Source organism: Ursus americanus, chromosome 1 (genome assembly GCF_024610735.1).
Source record: "Ursus americanus isolate L20-20 chromosome 1, mUrsAme1.1.p, whole genome shotgun sequence".
NCBI classification, from domain to species: Eukaryota; Metazoa; Chordata; class Mammalia; order Carnivora; family Ursidae; genus Ursus; species Ursus americanus.
The window spans coordinates 55,216,093-55,236,539 of record NC_142127.1 but is presented as its reverse complement, the minus strand read 5'-3'; the positions used below and the strand labels follow the sequence as shown (position 1 = coordinate 55,236,539).

Here is a 20,447-nt window from a genome sequence, read left to right as displayed (position 1 = left end):
GCCACTGAAACCGTTCATCGGATGATCACACCTAAGCTGCTTTGATATTTGTGAATTATGTAAAATATTTTCAAAGAAAAATACCTAAGTTTATAAACTTCTAAAGTATTTTCTTCTCCAGGTTTTTGGCTGTGAGGCTTGTCTCCTCTAGTTACATCTAATTTTAACACGGCGACACTATTTCAGGGATGCTCATAACCTCCATGTGATAGCGCTGATGATAAGGGCGGAGGCGGCGGGCGGCGTTCGGTGTTCTCTGCATGCCCGTCTCTAGGCTTCACGTGGATTGTTTCATTCCATTTGCACAAAAAGCCTCTGAGTAATGACTATGACATTTATTTTACGGCTGATTGAACCGAGAGAGGCACAGAGGGGTTAAATTAATGACACGGAGTCAGTAAGTGTTGGACTTGGAATGTGAATCGGGATTTTACTCTGCGTCCAAGCTTTTAAGCACTGCCTTCTACTGAAATTAAAGCCAACGTTAAATGGCAAAACAGCAGCAATTTCAAGCAGTGTATTCCCTCAAGACTAACTGAATGCATCAAAGGCCATCCTCGACCACAACGTTTTGTGGAAGCAGAGAGGCAGAAATGGGTAAAACAAAACAAAACAAAAAAGGATATAGCACTCTTCAATATGGTGCAACCTTAAGGTTCGTTTCCAAGTCAAGAACTAAGAGCAAGCCAGCCAGCTTTTTCTTCAGGGATGCAGCGTCCGAAGCAGAGAAAAGAACATAAATTTGTAGTCACACAGATGAGCACATCAACCCTTGTACTGCTATTTACCACGTGACTTGGGCAAATCATGACCCTCTCTCAGCCTCAGTGTCCTTGAGCTGTAAAATGGGGATGGTCATGTCTACCTTAGAAGACACTGTAAGTCACAGAGCTGGCACCTAGTGGACACAATAGTGCTGCCAGGGCCTGGCATACCATGGGCATTTAGAAATGGGAGCTGACATTTCCACAGTAAATGCTCTATGAATAAATCTTTAAGAATCCCGTGTATTTTTACTGCCACAGAAACAGGTGTCCAAACACCTGGCCGGGGTAGGACATCTAAAGTGAAGAATCCATACCTGATATGACCAACCTAGTAGCAGCAGCACCTCGTGACCACAGCATCAGAACTCACCGAGGAAGCTGACAACGTGAGTGCAGACAGATGCCCGAGATGCCTGCTAGTGGTAGAGAGCAGGAGCACAGGGCGGTGATGCAGACCCCGCCCCCTTCTAAGCAGCAGAGGCATGTGGACGTGCCTGCTGTCTTCTTAATAACTCCCGCAAAGAAATATTATTATTATTATTATTATTATTATTATTATTATTATTATTACTATTACTATTATTGGAATAGCATAAAATGTTAAAATCACCAAAGCCAGAAGGCCATGCCTGAATAAACAGTAATTCTACTATTTTCTTTATAGTAATAATTGTCTTACTCTCACTGAAAGACGGCAGAATTGCATTAATAAAAAATCTCCATATAAGCACCACTGAAATGAATGAAAGTAAAAAATTTTAGAAATAGTGGCTGGGAAAATTCCACAAGGCACATCTGGGAAACCTGAAGGGAGATGTAGCAGTCCTCACAGTCTTGCCTCCTTCTGCGTAGAAACAGGAAACTTACTAAGAACCAATAGCCATGGCCCCACACTGAACTTGGCCTAAGGCTGGAAACAGTGCATCGTAAGAAATACCATCAGGATTTTTTTTTTCCATCAAGTGGTTCACTGATAGCCAAGAGCAGTTCAGCAGTCTTGACCATGAAGTGGTAAAAGGCATGTGAATAAACAGCTTTTTAACTTCCACGGTTGCCTTCAAGGAGCAGTAGAACCAGAACTTGCTGGTGGGTTTGCTTTTTTTTTTTTTTTTTTTAAGATTTTATTTATTTATTTGACAGAGATAGAGACAGCCAGCGAGAGAGGGAACACAAGCAGGGGGAGTGGGAGAGGAAGAAGCAGGCTCATAGTGGAGGAGCCTGATGTGGGGCTCGATCCCGGAACGCCGGGATCACGCCCTGAGCCGAAGGCAGACGCTTAACCGCTGTGCCACCCAGGCGCCCCTGGTGGGTTTGCTTCTTACCTGTACTCTCAACACTCACAAACACGCTAACAAAATCACTGAAAACCCCAGCAACTTGGATCATACTTCACTGCAGCAATTATAAACCAACAGCAAATAACAGGGACAGAGACTAGGTCACTTCAAGAGCAAAGGCTCTGCAACATGCAGAGTTAATTTAAAAGACAGGACAGCAGTTATGTGTGACTTGAACAGAACAGTAAAGTCAAGATTACTTATAATTTTCCACAAGGCTACTCAAACAACCCAGAACAGACAAATGCTTTCAGTACGACAATCACTCACACGATCTCACTAACAATAAAAGCAAAAAAAAAATAAATAAATAAAAAATAAAAAAAATCCTATATGCATCTGTTTAACATTTATGTATGTGTACTTACAGCAGAGTTCATTTGATCACCTGCATGAACTCAAAGCAGATATATCTATGATTTGCCGGTATGTACCCATAAATATTTGCTGAATGAAAGAACAAACAAATTAAATTGCCGTGAGATAAATACAGGTAGGTAGTTAAGAGGAGAATTGGTAGGCCAGCTGCTGCATCAGCACCTCAAAGATGGTTTTAAAAACCTTGCTGCATTTTTCCCACATGGCATATCCTATATATTCATTTAATTTTAAATTTTTTACTTAAGGTGTTAAGGCTTACAATTTCATTATTAAAATGGCTGACATTTATATTTACTATATTCAAAATACCATTTTAAAGCTACATACACACATTAACTCACAAAATAGGACTCAAAAGATATGACATACTTTTTTTTTTTTTTTTTTTTGCTATAGAAGCAATTAACATTCTTTGTAGAAATTGAGGGGGATGGATCAGAAAAGAAAAAAGAAATTAAAACTATCACACCAGCAACAAACTCTTTCAATATCTTGTTGCATTTGCTTTCAGCTTTTTTTCAATGCATATATACACTCAATTTAAAAAAAAGGAAAAAAATTTATTTTTTTGAGAGAGAGAGCACAAGGGGGAGGTGCAGAGGATAAGAGAGAGAGAGGATCTGAACCAGACTCCGTGCTGAGTGTGGAGCCCAACAGGGGGCTCAATTCCACAATCCAAAGATCATGACCTGAGCTGAAATCAAGAGTCGGACGCTTAATTGACTGCACTACCCAGATGTCCCTATATATGCTTAATCCTTTTTTTTTTTTCTTTTAGAGGGAGAGAGAGAGAGAGAGAACACGAGCGGGGGCGGAAGAGGGTGGAGGGAGCAGGGAGCCCAATGTGGGGCTTGATCCCAAGACCCCAAGACCATGACCCGAGCACAAGGCAGACGCTTAACAGACGGAGCCACCCAGGTGCCCCTACACTTAATTCTTAAAAATAAAATTGGAATTATACTATATTTTCAACTTAATAACCAGTTTTCTTCAATTAACAATGTACAATTTTCCCACAGCATGAAACATTGTTCAAAAACATTTTTAGCGCAGTGCAATATTTCAGTGCATGACTATGAGATAGGTTATTTACATAACTCCTTGTTGAACATTAAAAATACTTTCATAAATATCTTTGCACAGAAATCTTTACATGTATCTTTGGTGCATCCTCGGAATACATTTCTTAGAAGCTGAGTTACTGTGTTCTATGGGACGAACTTTTAAAAGACTTTAGATATGTACCACAAAATTTCCCTCCAGAAAAGCCAGATCAGTTAACATGCTCAGTTTGCAGTAGCGCAGGAGAATGTCCATTTCCCTGAAACCTCACGAACACTGGCTATTATCATTATTACAAAATCAGCTCTTAATCAGGATTTGAAGTCAAGAAGTCTGGTACTTTAAAGTATGCAACACGCATGGGGCTTTCCTTTACCTCTGTGACAGTATTTTACTTACAGCCTAGCCACTTTCAGTGGCTACTGGGCAAAGGGATGGTAACGTTTTTCTACTGGTCAAAATTGAAAATCAAATAAAGCAGTTTTGTAGAATTTATGGTCCTTGGAGATGATGTTTTTATAGTCCTTGAGAAACACCTATAAATGTATTCTGTAAGAGCGATGCTTTCCAAACCTGGGTGAGTAACAGTCTCCCAGGGAAGCTTCTGTAAATGACAGATTCCCAGGTCCCCTCGATGACCTATGAATGAGACCCTCTGGGGTTCACTAACTGATTATACTGCGGCTCTTTCCATTTGGTGTTATGCTGAACTGAACAGGCAGCGTTAATCTTGGGTCTGACAGACAAATTTGCTGCTCTAAAAATGCTACCCCAAACAAGCCAGCTCAAGTAGTAAGAGATAACTTCCTCAGTGAGAAACTGATAAAGCAGGCATACAGAACCAGAGGATTCTGCAAACGTAGCAGGGAAAGCAGCGGCCAGATTCTTTCTCCAATAATGTCACGTTCTGAATTACTCGTGGATAACGAGCATCGAGTGCCAGGTGGCAAATTTCTTTCCAGGGGTCTCCACTGCAGCACATTTGACAGGGACTGAATACACACTGTAAACACCAAGCAGCAGTGACAGTGATCTCCAAACGGTGGGGACAGTAAGACAACTACGGGGCTGCTCATTTCATTTCACAGGAAAGGCTGATCATAGTTTTCAATGAACAAACAAACGGTCAAAACTTCTCCATTACCAAAGCAATAGGGTGTATGTGCAAATACAGAGACTTCAGGAAAGCACGAAGAACATGATTTGCCTTTGGCAACAGTATTTCGTGATAAAAATTACTAACATGTTGGTCCATGTAGCACTGGGTTTATTGTTCCCCTGGCCAATGAGGACGTAAATGAATCAATGTTATCGCTGAGGGAGAAAAATGAGGTGGCAAAACATTACTCAGAAATAATTGACAAATGCTGCCTCACAAAGTTTGCTTCGCAGTGTACAGAAGGCCCTTCTCCTGGACATTGAGCTTGTCGAGCCTCACAATGAAGCAAACAGTGGTGCGGCCAAGAACTGGGGCTCTGGAACCAGGTGTCCACAGAGCAAATCCTGTCTTAGTGGCTCATTAGCTGTGGGGAAGACATTCTGCCACTTTATGCCATAGTTTAGGTCTCTGAAAAAGGTGAAGGTCGTTCCAGCCTTCCACAGTGAGAGCTCATGAAAGATTAGCTGGTGCTGGTATTGTTCTGTTTATTCTTGAAATTGGCCTAATATTTAGATTTTTCAGAACACCCAATTTACACAATGCATCTAAAGCACAGAAGTTGGTCATAGTGGGGGGCGCCTGGGTGGCTCAGTCGTTAAGCATCTGCCTTCGGCTCAGGGCATGATCCCAGAGTCCTGGGATCGAGCCCCACATCAGGCTCCCTGCTGGGAGCCTGCTTCTTCCTCTCCCACTCCCCCTGCTTGTGTTCCCTCTCTCGCTGGCTGTCTCTCTCTCTCTGTCAAATAAATAAGTAAAATCTTTAAAAAAAAAAAAAGAAGAAGAAGAGGAAGAAGAAGTTGGTCATAATGCTTTTTTGCAAGCAATTCTTTTTTTCTTCCACATTGACATTGGTCCTAAGGCCTAAAAGTGAGGTCCCACTGGAAGCAGGTCGAGTTTAAACTGGAGGTCTGGTACTAAATCAGGAATGCTGGCTTTTTTTTTTCCTCTACAAACTAGAATGTTTTTGTTTGTGGTAACATTTTATTTTTCTCAACTCAAAGACGGAAATAGGTTTCGTATTCAGAAGATAGACACTGTACTTCAAAGCAGTGATCTGGTTCTTTCACTTAACAAAGCTATTTGAATTAGATGCTTCAGAGGTTTGACTGGAAAAGACATATTCCAATTCAGTCCATGTATATGCTGGGGATATTTTTATCAGCCTGTCTGTCCAAGAAGAAATGTTGTATGAAAACCCCATACATAAGGTATAGACATTGATGAGGAACTCTTCTACTTTCTGGGTTTTTAGGCACCTTCCTCACTTCTAATGAAAGCTGCATGTGTTGCAGACGCCGCTGACACCAGAACGGGGAGCTTATGTCGCCAGCCCAGGGTTCCAGGAGTCCCACACAATCATGGCTGGGGACAGCTTTCACTTGTCATCGGTGAACATTAATTGAATAGGCCATGGTTGGTCTCGGAATGTACTGCCGTTGATAATGTGCAGGAAACGTTTTTAGATACCCATGTAATTGAAAGCTTCTATTTGTTGTTGAAGATTGACTAGATACTAAATAAATATTTTATAAAAACTGGCAAGGGATGCCTGGGGGGCTCAGTCTATTAAGCGTCTGCCTTTGGCTCAGGTCATGATCTCAGAGTCCTGGGATCCGTTCTGGGAGGCGCGCTCCCTGCTCCGCAGGGAGTCTGCTTCTCCCTCTCCCTCTGCCCCTCCTGCCTGCTCCTGCTCACTCTCTCTGTCTCTGTATCTCTCTCTCAAAAAAATACATAAAATCTTAAAAAAAAAAACTGGCAAGAAGATTAACTACAAGCCTCTTATGACTTATTCATAATATAATTTTTTCCTTAAAAATTATTTATTTTATTATCTCTGAGCTTCAGTGAGCTTTAAAATCATTATGAGGAATGGTTAATACTTTTTTCTTTGATTTTTCATTAAACTAAAAAGATTGACTCATTGAAGCATTTGCAAAGTCTAACCTGATAAAGCTATAACAATTCTAATTGTGTTTAATACTAATAATAGACACTATTATCTGGTAATTATGCATTGCAAATCCTAAATTCTTAGAGCAATAGTGTCTGATTTTCTGAAATGACCTGATAATGATACAAATAAAAATAAACAATGGCTCTAAATAGAGGCCTCACTTTTTAAATGCAGATCCTTGGCCCTAATCCCAGAACTCTACAGGTGGTCTCAGTCTTGTATATTGCAAAAAAAAAAAAAAATCTCTAAAATATGTAAATGTAAGAGTAATTATCAAGACAAAAACAAAATCCAGTCAGCTGCTCATAACTTCAGCCTATCATATAATGTTACCATAAAATAAGTACTATGACTGGGAAATAGTAACTCCTGTTTAAAAATAAAGTTAATGGGGTAGCCAGTTGATAGGCATTAAGGAGGGTATGTGTTGTGATAAGCACTGGGTGTTATATGCAACTAATGAATCGTTGAACACTACACCAAAAACTAATGACTAACTATGTTGGCTAGCTGAACATAATTAAAAAAAAAAAAGTTATGAATACATTAATTTGAAAAGATATATGCACCTCTATGTTCACTGCAGCATTATTTATAATAGCAAAGATATGGAAACAACCCAAGTGTCTATCGATAGATGAATGGATAAGGAAGATGTGGTATGTGTGTGTCTACATATATACATATATATAGACACATACACACGCACACAATCAGCCAAAAAAGGGAGGAGACTGTGCCATTTGAGACAACACGAATGAACCTAGAGGGTATTGTGCTAAGTGAAATAAATCAGATTGAGAAAGACAAATACCACATGATTTCACTCATAAGGGGGATCTTAAAAAAAAAACAACAACACACCAAACTCCAAATGAATAAACAAACAAAAAGCAGAATCAGACCTACAAATATACAGAACAAACTGATGGTTGCTAGAGGGGAGGGGGATGGGACGTTGGGTAAAGCGGGTGAAGGGGAGTGGGAGACACAGGCTTGCGGTTAGGGAATGAGTAAGTCACGGGGATAAAAGGCACAGCATAGGGACCAGAGTCAGTGATGTTTTAATAGCAATGTATGGGGACAGATGGTAGCCACAGCTGTGGCGAACGTAGCATCGTGTACAAAGTTGTGGAATCACTATGCTGTATATCCAAAACTAATGTAATGTTGTATGTCAACTATATTCGAATAAATGTTACCTCCCACCCCCACCAATATTTTTAACACCTATGCAGAATGCTCCCAACACTTTGCTTTTGTCTGACACCATTTCCTTCACAAGCCACGAACCCTTTATTTCATCATATAATCACTGCCAGCAGCCAGCAGAAAGGTCTGTGCTCTCAGCTCCCCTCGGCCGCCTTTGAATGATCCCTCTTCCACTCTCAAAATCCACTCTTCTTGGGAGACACAGAGCTCCCCACCACACTACTTTCTCTCTTTGTCATCTCCCAATCTCAGGACTATTTGTTCACAGCTACCAAGACCTCTGGAACCTGATTCCCAATCTTTCTCTCCATGCCGACTCCTCATTCATGTATTCACTCAGATATATTCTGTGCCATACCCTATGTGAAGTGCTGTGTAAGGTGCTAGGGATACATTACTGACGTTAATAAAATCCCTGTTTTCAGGGAGTTTACAGGTCAGTGACAGGCAACAGAGGAAGGGGATACGATGTGAACAGGTAAATATGTAACGTATCAGGTGGTGGTTAATGCTTTGAAGACAGATAAGATGTGAGTAGGCAATGCATGATGAGCGTATGCAGGGCAGAGAGGAGAAGGCTATCCAAAAAGGGTGCATTTGGAGAATGAATCAAGTATCTGAGCGAACGTGGGGATGCCTGGAGGAGAAGCAAGTTAGGCTAAAGGGGTCCAAAACACAAAGGCCCTGAGGTGGGAGCACAACTGGGAAAATGCTGGAGAGAACTAAGTGAAGGAGAACAAGGCAGGAAATGGGATCAGAGAGGTAGGCAGAACCAGAGGATGAATGACCTTGTAGACAATGGTCAGCAATTCAAGGATTATGTAGAGACAGAAGGGAACCAGTAGAGGGTTTGGATCAGAGAAGTGGCTTGTTCTGAGGTAGGTTTTGAAGGGATCACTCCAACCACTCTGTGAAAATGGCCTGTATGCCGGGCAAGGGACTTACAGGCAGGGAAACCAGGTAAAAGACTATGGCCATCGTCCGGGTGAGACACGATGGTAGCTCAGACCAGGGTGGAGGGGGAAGAGGTGGTAAACAGTGGTCAGACCCCAAGTACATCTGAAGGTAGAACCAACAGGATTCACTGAGGGTTTGGAAGCAGGTGTGAGAAAATGTGTCAAGGATGACTCCTGGTGAAGTTTCTGGTTGTACCAAAAGAAAGGACAGACTTGCTGCTTACTAAGATAAGGAGGACTGGGAAGGAGTAGATTTGAGAGGGAAATGTTAAGTTTGAGATGCCTTCTTAATGTCCAAGTGGAAATCACCCTTGGTAACCTCAATATTACTGTGGTTGACTTGACATCCAGGATCAGGGCTGGCAATTCAAATGCTTCTGGGGCCAAGCAGGAAACATAAGTACAGAAGTACAATAAGGAAAGGTAGGGACTGTGGTCGATCAGAGGGTACATGCCCCATCTAAAGGGGAAGCCACTCCTAAGCCTGGTCTAGTGTTGCCCATTCAGAATCTGGGCTCCAGTGTACCTAAGTCTTCCCCCTTTTTTTTAAAGATTTTATTTATTTATTTGACAGAGCAAGAGAGGGAGAGAGAGAACACAAGCAGGGGGAGGGGCAGAGGACAAGGGAGAAACAGGCTCCCTGCTGAGTAGGGAGCCCAATGCAGTACTCCATCCCAGGACCCTGGGATCATGACTTGAGCCAAAGGCAGATGCTTAACCGACTGAGCCACCCAGGTGCCAAGATCTTCCAATTTCTTAAAAGAGAGAAGAATCTGGGTATTTAACAACCAAATCTTAGGAGAATTAAAAAAAAAATCCACAATCTAATAGATTCTTGAAGTGCTCAGTTAAAGTTCTAACTGCAGGATTTATCAGTGTCCTTAATCTATTAATGTATATTGCAAAAAGAGATTGTGTTTAGCATTTCTCTTACTTGACAATAAAACTCTCTTTTCATGCAACATTTCAAGGGGAAAGCATTCTTCGGCACATACATTCGGAAATGCTGATTTATGTATAAGTCCTAGATGTCTTAATCACTTCCTTTATTTCCTTTTTGAAAAATTTAGGGCATATATTTCTTGCAGCTTATGAATCATAGTTGATCTCTCTCTCTGTTTCTGTGTCTGTCTCTTTCTCTCTCTCTCCCTTTCTCTCTCTCTCTCTCTCTCTCTCACACACACACACACACACACACAGAGCTAATTTTGTGAGATGTTCTAAGGTTGAGTATCAGTCTGCAATGAAATGTAAATGGAACAATTACTGAAGCCTTCCAACTTGTTAATACTAAGTGGAGTCCTGACCCTCTTGTGCTGATGAAGAAACACTTGGTGAAATCACAGGGGCACTGAACCACTTCATCTCCTAGCTCTTCTCTCTCCTTCACCTGTTGTGCTACAGAATTTGGCCACAGGAAAGATGGCCAACTACTACTATGCACTTGGCAGATGTTCTTTGTTTTACTTAATCCATGAGAAAGGAAGAGGAGAGAGGACAAGTAAATCTGGACTGGCAAGGTTGTAATAAGAAGACAAGACTAATACCATTGCAGATCTTTAACTATATCTTCTGGAACATATTAAAATATTTGAGGCGCAAGGCTTGTCCCTGAAGAATTAGAGTGTGTCGTCTGCTTAAAAGAGCTTACAAAACAGTTGAGGAGATCGGTACATAAAAAGATAAACCATATAGGGACGTCTGGGTGGCTCAGTCGGTTAAGCATCTGCCTTTGGCTCAGGTCATGATCCCAGGGTCTTGCAATTAAGTCTCACATGGCGCTCCCTGAGCAGCGGGGAGCCTGCTTCTCTCTCTGTCTGCCGCTCCCCCTGCTTGTGCTCACTTTCTCTCCCTCACCCTGACAAATAAAATATTTAAAAAAAAGATAAACAATACAAACATGTCAAATGCTGTCAGAAAGTTCTGTGAAAGTTCAGAGGAGGGAGAGGGCAAGATGGGGTTGAGTGGTCAGTGAAAATTCACAGGAGCCAGTCCTTGAAGCACAGGGAGGGACCAGGTGGAGCAAGAGTGGTGGGAATTCTGCGTAGGAAAGATGAGGGCAGAGACAGGGATAAGGCAGATTTAGGAACAGCGCACAGACAAGACTGTACCGGGTGGGAGGAAAACGGGACGCTGAGGTTGGATCAGATCATGGAGGTCATGGGATACCACCTAAGGAAATCTGGCCTTAATTGTGTTGGTACACAAGAGTCTTTGACAGGTTGTGAGAATGAATCTACCGTATTAAGGAAATTCGATCTCACAAGGCCATAAGGGAGACAGTGAGGCCAGAGTACCGTGGAGGATGCTGAGATGAGGAGAGTCTGGGCTAGCGAGTCGACAGTGGAAACAGAAAGAAGTGGTCCCATTATGAAGAGGAAATAATCAATAAAAATTGTCCACGTACCGAATGTGGGAGAGTGAAATGAGAAAGGAATGGCTTTGACCCTGGGTCTGTGAGAGCATGATTATCCTGAGAGCAAATGGACTTATGTATTAATACTTACGTTTTAATTTAAGATGTAGTGGTACCTCTAAGTAGAAATGCCCAATCAGTTAATGAGTGATCTAGAACTAGAACTTGGGAAGGAGGCAAAGGATGTGCATTAAGGTATCAATGTATCCTCAGCTGTATGCAGGTCGTTTACTTATATGACCCATATATGAGAAAGGATGGGCTCCCTCTGCATCGATGTTCGTCAGGAGAACGGTAACATTCAAGGAAGACTAATTCATCACACTTTCTCCACATCCCTTCACTAGGAAAACAGTCACACAAAAAATAGGTGCAGATAAAAAAGCACTGCATCATAGGATATCACAGGATCACTCAAGATTTCTGATTTCCACAAGTCAATACCGGATGTTAGGAAGTGATGGAGATAGGGAGGGAAAAACAGAACTCTAATTGTTCTTTATTCTCTCCCCTGAGAGAGATGAACAGACACAAAACAGGAGGCAGGAAGGAACGGGAGGAGAAAGTATTTGGGAGAGTTTGAACCCACTGAGATAAACAGAAACTAAAGTTAACCCTCCTTAGAGAATAATGACCATTTGAACATTGTCTCCATTTACAGACACGCTACTTTATGTCATCACAAGACTTTCATTCACAAGCCAGCCAGGATCACATATTCTACCTTCCAACTCCCTCTGGGGACCGGGGGCTTGGTTTCTCCCTGTGGTTTTGCACAGCAGCCCGGAGCTCGGGGGCAACAGGCAGCTGCACAAGGCACGACAGATGTTCCCGTGGCCATCATCCGTTGTTTCCATTTGCCAGAATTCTCCAGGGTGACCCGGGTCGATCCCGTCCTTCCCTCAGCAGCTGGAAAGGCCAGGCTGCTTAAAATGTCTCTCAATTGAAATGCCCAGGGCAAAGGAAAAAGGGAGAAGCCGTAACAAGAAAGGACAGAGAGGCAGGTGAAAGATAAATTGAAATCGGAAACTTAGAAAGCAGCTCAGCATATAGTTGTAATTTAATATAAATGTGTTTTCATTCATGGTACTTCTACTTTCTTTTACTATATGAATGCAATGCAGTAAACATTATAACTGTGTGTAATCACAGATTTAGTTAACGATATAACTGCTTCTCATGAACAGAAGATGTCTTGTTTGAATTCTAGAACAAAGGACACCAGTGTCCAAAATACCGGTAGCAGAACTATCTGCCTGAGCATCTAGGAAAGATACACATGTAAGGATTCTCTGATTCCTACAGGTAACCTTGGAATCTTTTGCTAGAAATGGAAGAGGGAGTGCTGGGAGGGTCTGCCGACTGAGGCCGCCCTAAGGGAACACCCCAGCAGTGCATTCCCACCATCTAGAAGAATGAATTCACATCTGGATGGGCTGTCTCAAGAGCCACGTCTACACTATGGACTATGAAATAACTGATGTTCATACTTCTGGGAACTAGGCAATATACCTTGAACACATAAAAACACTGCAAGAATTACTTACTAAGCGAATGTTCCTCAAAAGGAACCTTTTTATAAAGAGTTAACTAAACCTGCTTCTTGTGAATTTCCAATTACACAACAAAGAAACCTATCACGAGATAATGTCATAATGGCCAATAGCAATACTCAGACATGTGCTGGGCAAAACCACCACCTGCTTTGACAATGAAGAAAATTCATAGAACAAACTTCCCCCCACAGCCCTGGCAGCTAGAACAGCCACGGAAGTAGTAACGAAGTAACTCTGTAAACAAAAATAATGGACAGAATTGACTCCACGGGATAATCAAACAAGAATTTATTTTCTCTACGGACTCTAAGCATTAGCAGAGCTCTCCCTGCCCTTAATTCTCTGATACTATGATTTTATTTGTATACTAATTCCTGAATCTGACTGTCACCAAGTTCCATGAAACACCCAACAGAAAGAAGTTAGTGCTGGGCAGGCCAGTGAGAGACCTGAAGGCTCACATCCCTTTCCCCCTCCAGGAATAAAGAGAGAGAGCAGAGTTCAAGTTCCTGAAGTTGCTACCCCTCTTCAGGTGCACAATGAGGAGAAAAGCAGGGTTTCCTCTAGCCACCCTTCCTGGGGTCTACACTCGAGAAAAAGGATCCTAGGGGCACCTGGGTGGCTCAGTCATTAAGCATCTGCCTTTGGCTCAGGGCATGATCCCGGAGTTCTGGGATCGAGCCCCACATCAGGCTCCTCCGCTGGGAGCCTGCTTCTTCCTCTCCCACTCCCCCTGCTTATGTTCCCTCTCTCGCTGGCTGTCTCTCTCTCTGTCAAATAAACAAATAAATCTTAAAAAAAAAAAAAAGAAAAAGAATCCTAAATAATGGAAAAACAAGAGCAGGAACTTCATGGCATAGTGACTTTTCCTGTGGAGTTAAAATCTTCACAACAAGATTTCAGGATTAAGTAGCAAGCAAGCTGATCATATCCTAATGGTACTGTATTTGCAGAAAATAACAAATGTACTTGGTACTATTCTCTTACCTGCCGACTGTCCCTATGCGAGGATGTTGAAGAAGAGGCACTTCTATGGGTCGGAGTGGAGGTTTTATGAGCAGGGGATATGCCCTTCTCGTCTGAACTCATAGCTGCAGTTAGAGTCTAGATGTATGCGCTTAAGACCATCCCAATTGTGTCTCAAATTTGCAGACAAAGAAGTAGATGATTTTTCAGCTTTAGTTCCATTTCATGAATCAGGCTTGACCAGAAAGGAGAAGGCAAATATTGAAGGTGTCCAAAATACCTAAAAGCAAAACAAACAAAAACCTCATGTAATTAAAATACAAATAAAAAATCATTATAGTTAGAAAAAAATACCAAAATGTTAATGAGAGAAAGAACTCTGACATATAAGGAAACATTATTTCTTCCTCTAGATTTTAAGGTGGAGGCTAAAAATGTTAATATGAAATAAATGTCAACAAGGAAAATGGAAAGAAACCATATGTTAAAGTCATATTGTTCCCTCACATTCTCTTTGTTTAAAGCAGATTACAATGTTATGTTCTGGACCCTCATGCCAAAGTACATCAGTTCCCTCCCCTGAAAGTTAAATTCCCTGCCCAATGGCTTATAATAAGAGCTCAGCCCATATCTGTCTTCAGTTGAGTTCAGTCAAGTCACGTATGTGATGGTTAAATCCAACACAAAACAGACACAAAGGGCAAAAGGGTTCATGCATTCTCTGTATTGTGTGATCAAGCATTTAGGAAAGATCAAGAATACACTTGCCCACAGTTATTTCCATCTCAAGACCATGGCATACCTACATATGATTCTCAAGTCAATGACCAACAGGCTCTCAAGAATCTACAGATGGATGGGCCTGTCTGAAACTGGGTTAAAGCTTGGAATTGCTTCATTTAGCTATAGCCAAGAGCCACTTCATTTCTCACCTGGATTCATGTAAGCAAAGCCTGCATTGTAAGTACTAGGACCAAAAACTTGTGCCTGAGAGAAGCATTGTTAACTGGCAATACAGGTCGCTAAAAAAATTTTTTTAAAGGTAAGCATGATAGTGTAAGATAAGAAGCTTACCCAACAATCTGTGACCCACAAGACTGACCACTAAAGCAGTTTCCTTTTCCAAGAAGACAGAGGACCAAATTCTAGCCCCCATCTCAATGATAATACTCCTTGAAGGAAGCAAAGGACACTTGGGTACGTACTATAGCACGGGTCGGAAAAAAAAGCTCCTGGCAATGATCAGAAAGCAATCTTAAGGCTAAAGAAAAGTGAGACCTGAAATTCAGTCCAGAAGACAAGACGGTCAATCAAAAAATCAAAAAAGAATAAAGATGGAGGAAGATACATGGCGAGAGGAACTCACTAGATCTGGAGGTCAGAGGTATCCCTGATCAAGTGGGTTTGAGCTGAGGTCTGAAGGACGAGCAGGAGTTAACCAGGTGCTTGGGTGTCCGGCTTGGCATGATGAAGGAATTAGTGCTGGCCATCATGATTAGAGTGGCATGATGGGTCAGAGAGAGGCAGAGGCCAGTCCCCATGGGGCCTTGTCAGCCGTGTTCAGCATTTCAATTTTTATCGTAAGCATAAGAAGCCATAAAGGAGTGTGGTCTAACCAGATTTGTGTGTTTAAAAGGATACTTTGACAGCCATGAGGAGAACCAAATTGGGGAATTAAGATGAGGGAGGCCCCAATCAGGAAGCAAGAGATGATGGATTAGAGGGGTGGCAGGAAATGTGGCATCCAGTCCTGGCAGTTGTAATAGGATATGGAGGATTGGGGGGGAGGGGGAGGAGAAGGCAGGGTGGAGGAAGCCTCCTGGGTTTCTGGTATTCTGAGTGAGGGTTGGCCAAAATAAATCCTGGATTGACAGAAAGTCCCAAGTATGGTTTTGACCCACTGAGTTTCAGGTATAATCGAGGCATTCCAATGGTGACAAACACTTGGAAATGTAGTTCCAGAGCGCAGAGAAATTGAGGCTGTAGACAAAGGTTTAACAGATTATGTTACTAATATAAATGTATTGCATGATTTATGTATAGATCGTGTAAACCCTGCAAGTGCAAGTAAATTTTAAACAGGTCTGAAATAGTTGTACTTTCTAAATCTGCAACATTATGTTAATGAGTTATGTGACCCTGAATATGTTAATCAGGATTTTAATGGTCACCTGGCTATAGAGAATATTCAAAAGAACCATCCCAATAATTAAAAGGCAAATTATTATAAATTGGGAAACCTGGACTCTCTAGTGAATAAAACTTGTAATCCTTTCTTAAGATTTCAACTTCATTGTCACCATCACGTAGCCTCCAAACTGGAAAGTTTTCTCTTGTAACAAAACTGGTCTTTGGATTAATAGAAACGTGCTGCAGTGCTCTTTCATGGGCTGGAAACCGGGTTCCATTTAGTATTGTCAAAAGGCAGTAGGAAGTCAACATTTGATAGATGATCATCTAATTCTTTTATTGTATGAAGGGAGTCTAGTAAATGTGAGTAAATTTCTCAAGCCACGCTCTGGTGCCAGCAAACAGAAAGCAAGAACACTGCTCAGGTCCTTGATTTGAAGTACTTTCTGGTCCAAGACACCGTACAAGATGCTGACACTTGAGCTAAGAGTATGAGGTTCTGTGATGTGTTCAAGTGCCCCCAAGGGATGAGGTTGAAACAATCAAACCTATTAGACTGTTATCCATTTGGAAGTACATTCAATCCATGCTACATCAAGAGCCAACATTTCCTCTTTTGAACTTTTTTTTCTTAACTGTACCCAACTCCCAACTGCACTTTCCCCATTAACACCAATGCTAACATCTTGGTTCTTGTTTTAATTTAAAGTGACATTTTCAGGGTCACTTGCTGATGATGAAAGGGCAACATTCTGGTTGAATGACAATTATGAATATTTTGAAAAATATCAAGAATGAAGAAAAGGCAATTAAGAGGATTTAATTCATTCCAAGAATCATTTTAGACATTATTGTTGTTTCTTTTGATTTCTGAATTTTTTTAACAAAGAGGATTTCAAGTACCTAAGTTGAATGAAATGACCTCTAAAGATCATTCCAATCTGATTATCAATCAAGTGTTTGATCACCTGTTCTGTTTCAAAGCGCATTATGAAAGTAAGTCTAAATTCTGTTAGTAGGTTACACTTATTTACTCTTTACTCTTAGAATATAAGAATTAGTGTGACGTTAAAAAAAATTATTTCATCTCTATAAAAGCACATTTTCATAAATTGCCTAAACAAAATCTTAAGCCAAGGAAAGCCCATAGATTTTATTTATTTTTTTGAAAGATCATAGATTTTAAAGTCAACGCCAACATAATTCCTATACTCAATGAAAAAAATAATGTTGCTGAAAATAACAGCAATACAAGAGCTGAACATCTAATTTTCCTGTCTCCTTCCCCGTTTATATCAGTGGGATTACTACAATTGTTTTTAAGTGCTCTAACATTTGCATTTACACTGAGTGACATAAAATTCAGATTTATGACCCAGAGACCTAACTAAAGCATGAGGTGGCAGGGGAGACTTCTAGAAGCTGCTGTTCACAGGCACTATAAATTGCATGTGTTCATCTGAAACTGAACTCAGATGAAAACATTTGAAACTTGACTATATCAGCTGGGCTAAGTGGTGACATGGTAATATACAACCCCCAAATATCAAAGGCTTACAAGAAAACTTCAGTTACATGTCTCATTTACATGTCCTTTAGAGGTCAGCTGCACCCCTACTCTATATCCTCTTCATTCCAGGTTTTAAGAGCAACTCCCAAGTGACAAGGGAAAACCGTCATGGCAGCATCATGAGATAGTTCTTAAACTGGTTGCTTGTAGGTGGCACATGTCACTTTCACTCACATCTCATTGGCCAAAGCAGGTCACATGGCAAATTGAGGTTGATGATGCATGAAAGTATAACACATTCAATATAAGGCAACGAATACTTAGGGGCAATAATCTACTATATTCACCATAGGAAAAGATTAAAAATTCAGATGAAAATATTTAAATTGACTCTAGCTTCATCACCTAGAAATAACCTCAGTTAACACTTGATTCTACTTTAACCAAAGTGGGAAAAGAATATCCACTCTATCTGCAATATGCTTTCTTCAACCAACAACGTATTGGTAACAGCCTTCTTGGTAAACAAAGGAACTTCGGTATCATGGCTCTGAATCACTACATATAAGGCCACCACACGGATATACGATGATACATTTGGCCATGCTTCTACTGGGACATTTAGGTTCTATTCCATGTATCTTGAAACAATGAGATTCATCACAGAAGAGTTCCAAATAATTCTGTTTGCTTTTGATTATGGTAAAAATGATCATCTTTGTTCATTTCAATATTTTTTTGCTTTGATATCAGCTGCTCTCTTTCTGTTTGCAAGTGATTAATGAAATTTGTCCATCCTTTTACATTTAAACTTTCTGTATCATTTTGTATTATGTATTCCTCCAGTAATGATCATGTTGGGTGTTTAAAAAAAAAATCTAGTATTAGTGACGTTTTTCCTATTTCCATTTAATGTTATAACTAATAGTTGGGCTTATCTCGGCCATATCATGTTACACTTTCCATTTTATGGTTCTTCTCTGTTTCCTTTGATGCTTGATGGCTTTTCCTTATAATACGGATTTTAACATGGTTTTAAATGAGTTTTATATTTGACCTTAATGTGAAAGATAAAATTCCCCTTGTAATGTTCTATTTCCCTTCAAGTTGCTCTAAGTCCTGTTGGAACCTACAGTCTGTAAGTGAGAGAGTCAAGAGTAAAATGGTATCCTCTAGTCTCCACTGCAATAGAAGACCTCCCCCACACTACTGCCAATCAAAATTTTATCTTCCCAGTCCTTTGCCCAATCTTGGTGATTTAATCTGAAATTTTAGAGAATTACACTTTGTATTTTAACACAATTGGGAGGAAATGATACCACTTGTTCTGGTTGAGGCCATCTAGGGTCTCCAAGTATGAGGACAGATTGTAAGAATTAAGTAATAATTTTTCTGCCCTTTCTCACAGTCTCCTTTTCTGCAACAGCAATTGAGGTTGGTCATAATCAAGACCTGGCTCAATCAAGATTTTCCTCAACTTGCGAGATAACCTTCATAAAATTAGGGTATAGTTTTGACATTAGATTCTGTTTTAAGTCAGTGTTTGAGTTGTTGATAGTTTGTCTTTTTCACTATTTGCATGCCTATTTACAGAGAATTAAGAGCAGCCTCAGGAGTCACAGGGGAAGGCATTCCTGCCATCAACTGATCTTATCAATGCAAATGTCATTGTACTGCTGGGTGGAATAAATTAGTTTTCTATCAAGATCATCACCAGAGCAATGAATTCCTATTGTCATTATATATTACAGTCATTACAATGTCATTATATATTCAATTTTTTTTTCCTTAAAGAGAGAGGGTAGGGAATCTTTTTATTCCTAAGGTCATTAACCTACAAAAAGAAAAAGAAAATCAAGGACTGCTTTCATGAAGAGAAGCCAATGTTTTCTAAAAAAGATGGGGGTGTAAGATTTGATAAACATTTCCCCAGAAAATGACGAAAAGCAGGGGCTAAAAGAATTTTAAAAAAGGAAGAAGAAAGAAAAAGATCATTGGTACTTTCACTAAAGCATCGTGGCCACTACATGCCATAAAATGTAAGGAATCACTTTACTCACAACCAAACCAGCGTGTGTGAAACCAATCTACCACTCCCTTTCTAAGACAGTGAAGTGGCATTATAAGAAGAAAGTCTGGCAAACTCCACGGGATCCCTCTAGATTAGAGAGGCAAGGAGCAAGAAGCACAGGGAAAAGCCTCGCCACAGATAAACAGCTTTCTGAGGCGCAGAAACACCGGCACACAAATTCATGGCCCTGCCTGGTCTTTTCCTACTTTCCTTAGTCTTGACTCCCAAAGAGCAGCATGGACTTGTCCCAAAGCCTGCCCAAAATACAGCCTCCCCTCCCAAGCAGTCATTTACAAAACTGAGAAAAAAAACACACAAACGGACAAGTTCTCTGATTGTGACTGATGAAGACTGGTCACTTTCCACCCTTCTAAAATCTTTACTAAGGAAATGAATAAGACAGACCTATGTTCTACATCACGTAGCCCCATAGGGTGAGTTTTCAGAGGATCTGAACGCTAATCAAGTAAACATGAAGGGAGCCAAAGATAACTGGACAAATACTCTTTTGACAAGGAGCAGATTTCACATAAAGAAAAGTTTTTTAAAAAGGTGTGTATCTGGGGCGCCTGGGTGGCACAGCGGTTAAGCGTCTGCCTTCGGCTCAGAGCGTGATCCCGGCGTTCTGGGATCGAGCCCCACATCAGGCTCCTCCGCTATGAGCCTGCTTCTTTCTCTCCCACTCCCCCTGCTTGTGTTCCCTCTCTCGCTGGTGTCTCTAAATCTGTCGAATAAATAAATGAAAAATCTTTAAAAAAAAAAAAGGTGTGTATGTATAAAACACTATGAAAAATTATTGCCCCAATAGGAGAGCAAATTATTATGTGCAAGAGATAATTAGAGGGCTGATCGAGAATGTTAGTCCTAGCAAAAGAGCGGGCAGCTTTAGAGCACCACTGGTTCATGCTTTCACAAATTAAAAAAAAAAAAAAAAAGAGTCTCTGAATAAGAAATAAGACAGGTTTAGATG

At 40.8% G+C, this 20,447-nt stretch overlaps 1 protein-coding gene across 11 annotated transcripts in view; it reads right to left on the bottom strand.

Annotated features, from left to right (window-relative positions):
- OSBPL6 (oxysterol binding protein like 6) overlaps positions 1-20,447 on the bottom strand; it is a 200,840-nt gene that overhangs the window by 74,970 nt on the left and 105,423 nt on the right. For all 11 annotated transcript variants that reach the window (XM_087861747.1, XM_045806187.2, XM_087861749.1 and 8 more), the window contains one exon: positions 13,788-14,046. In XM_087861747.1, the coding sequence (XP_087717873.1) occupies positions 13,788-13,889 (102 nt within the window). In that variant the 5' untranslated portion in view covers positions 13,890-14,046. The remainder of the gene's footprint in view (positions 1-13,787; positions 14,047-20,447) is intronic.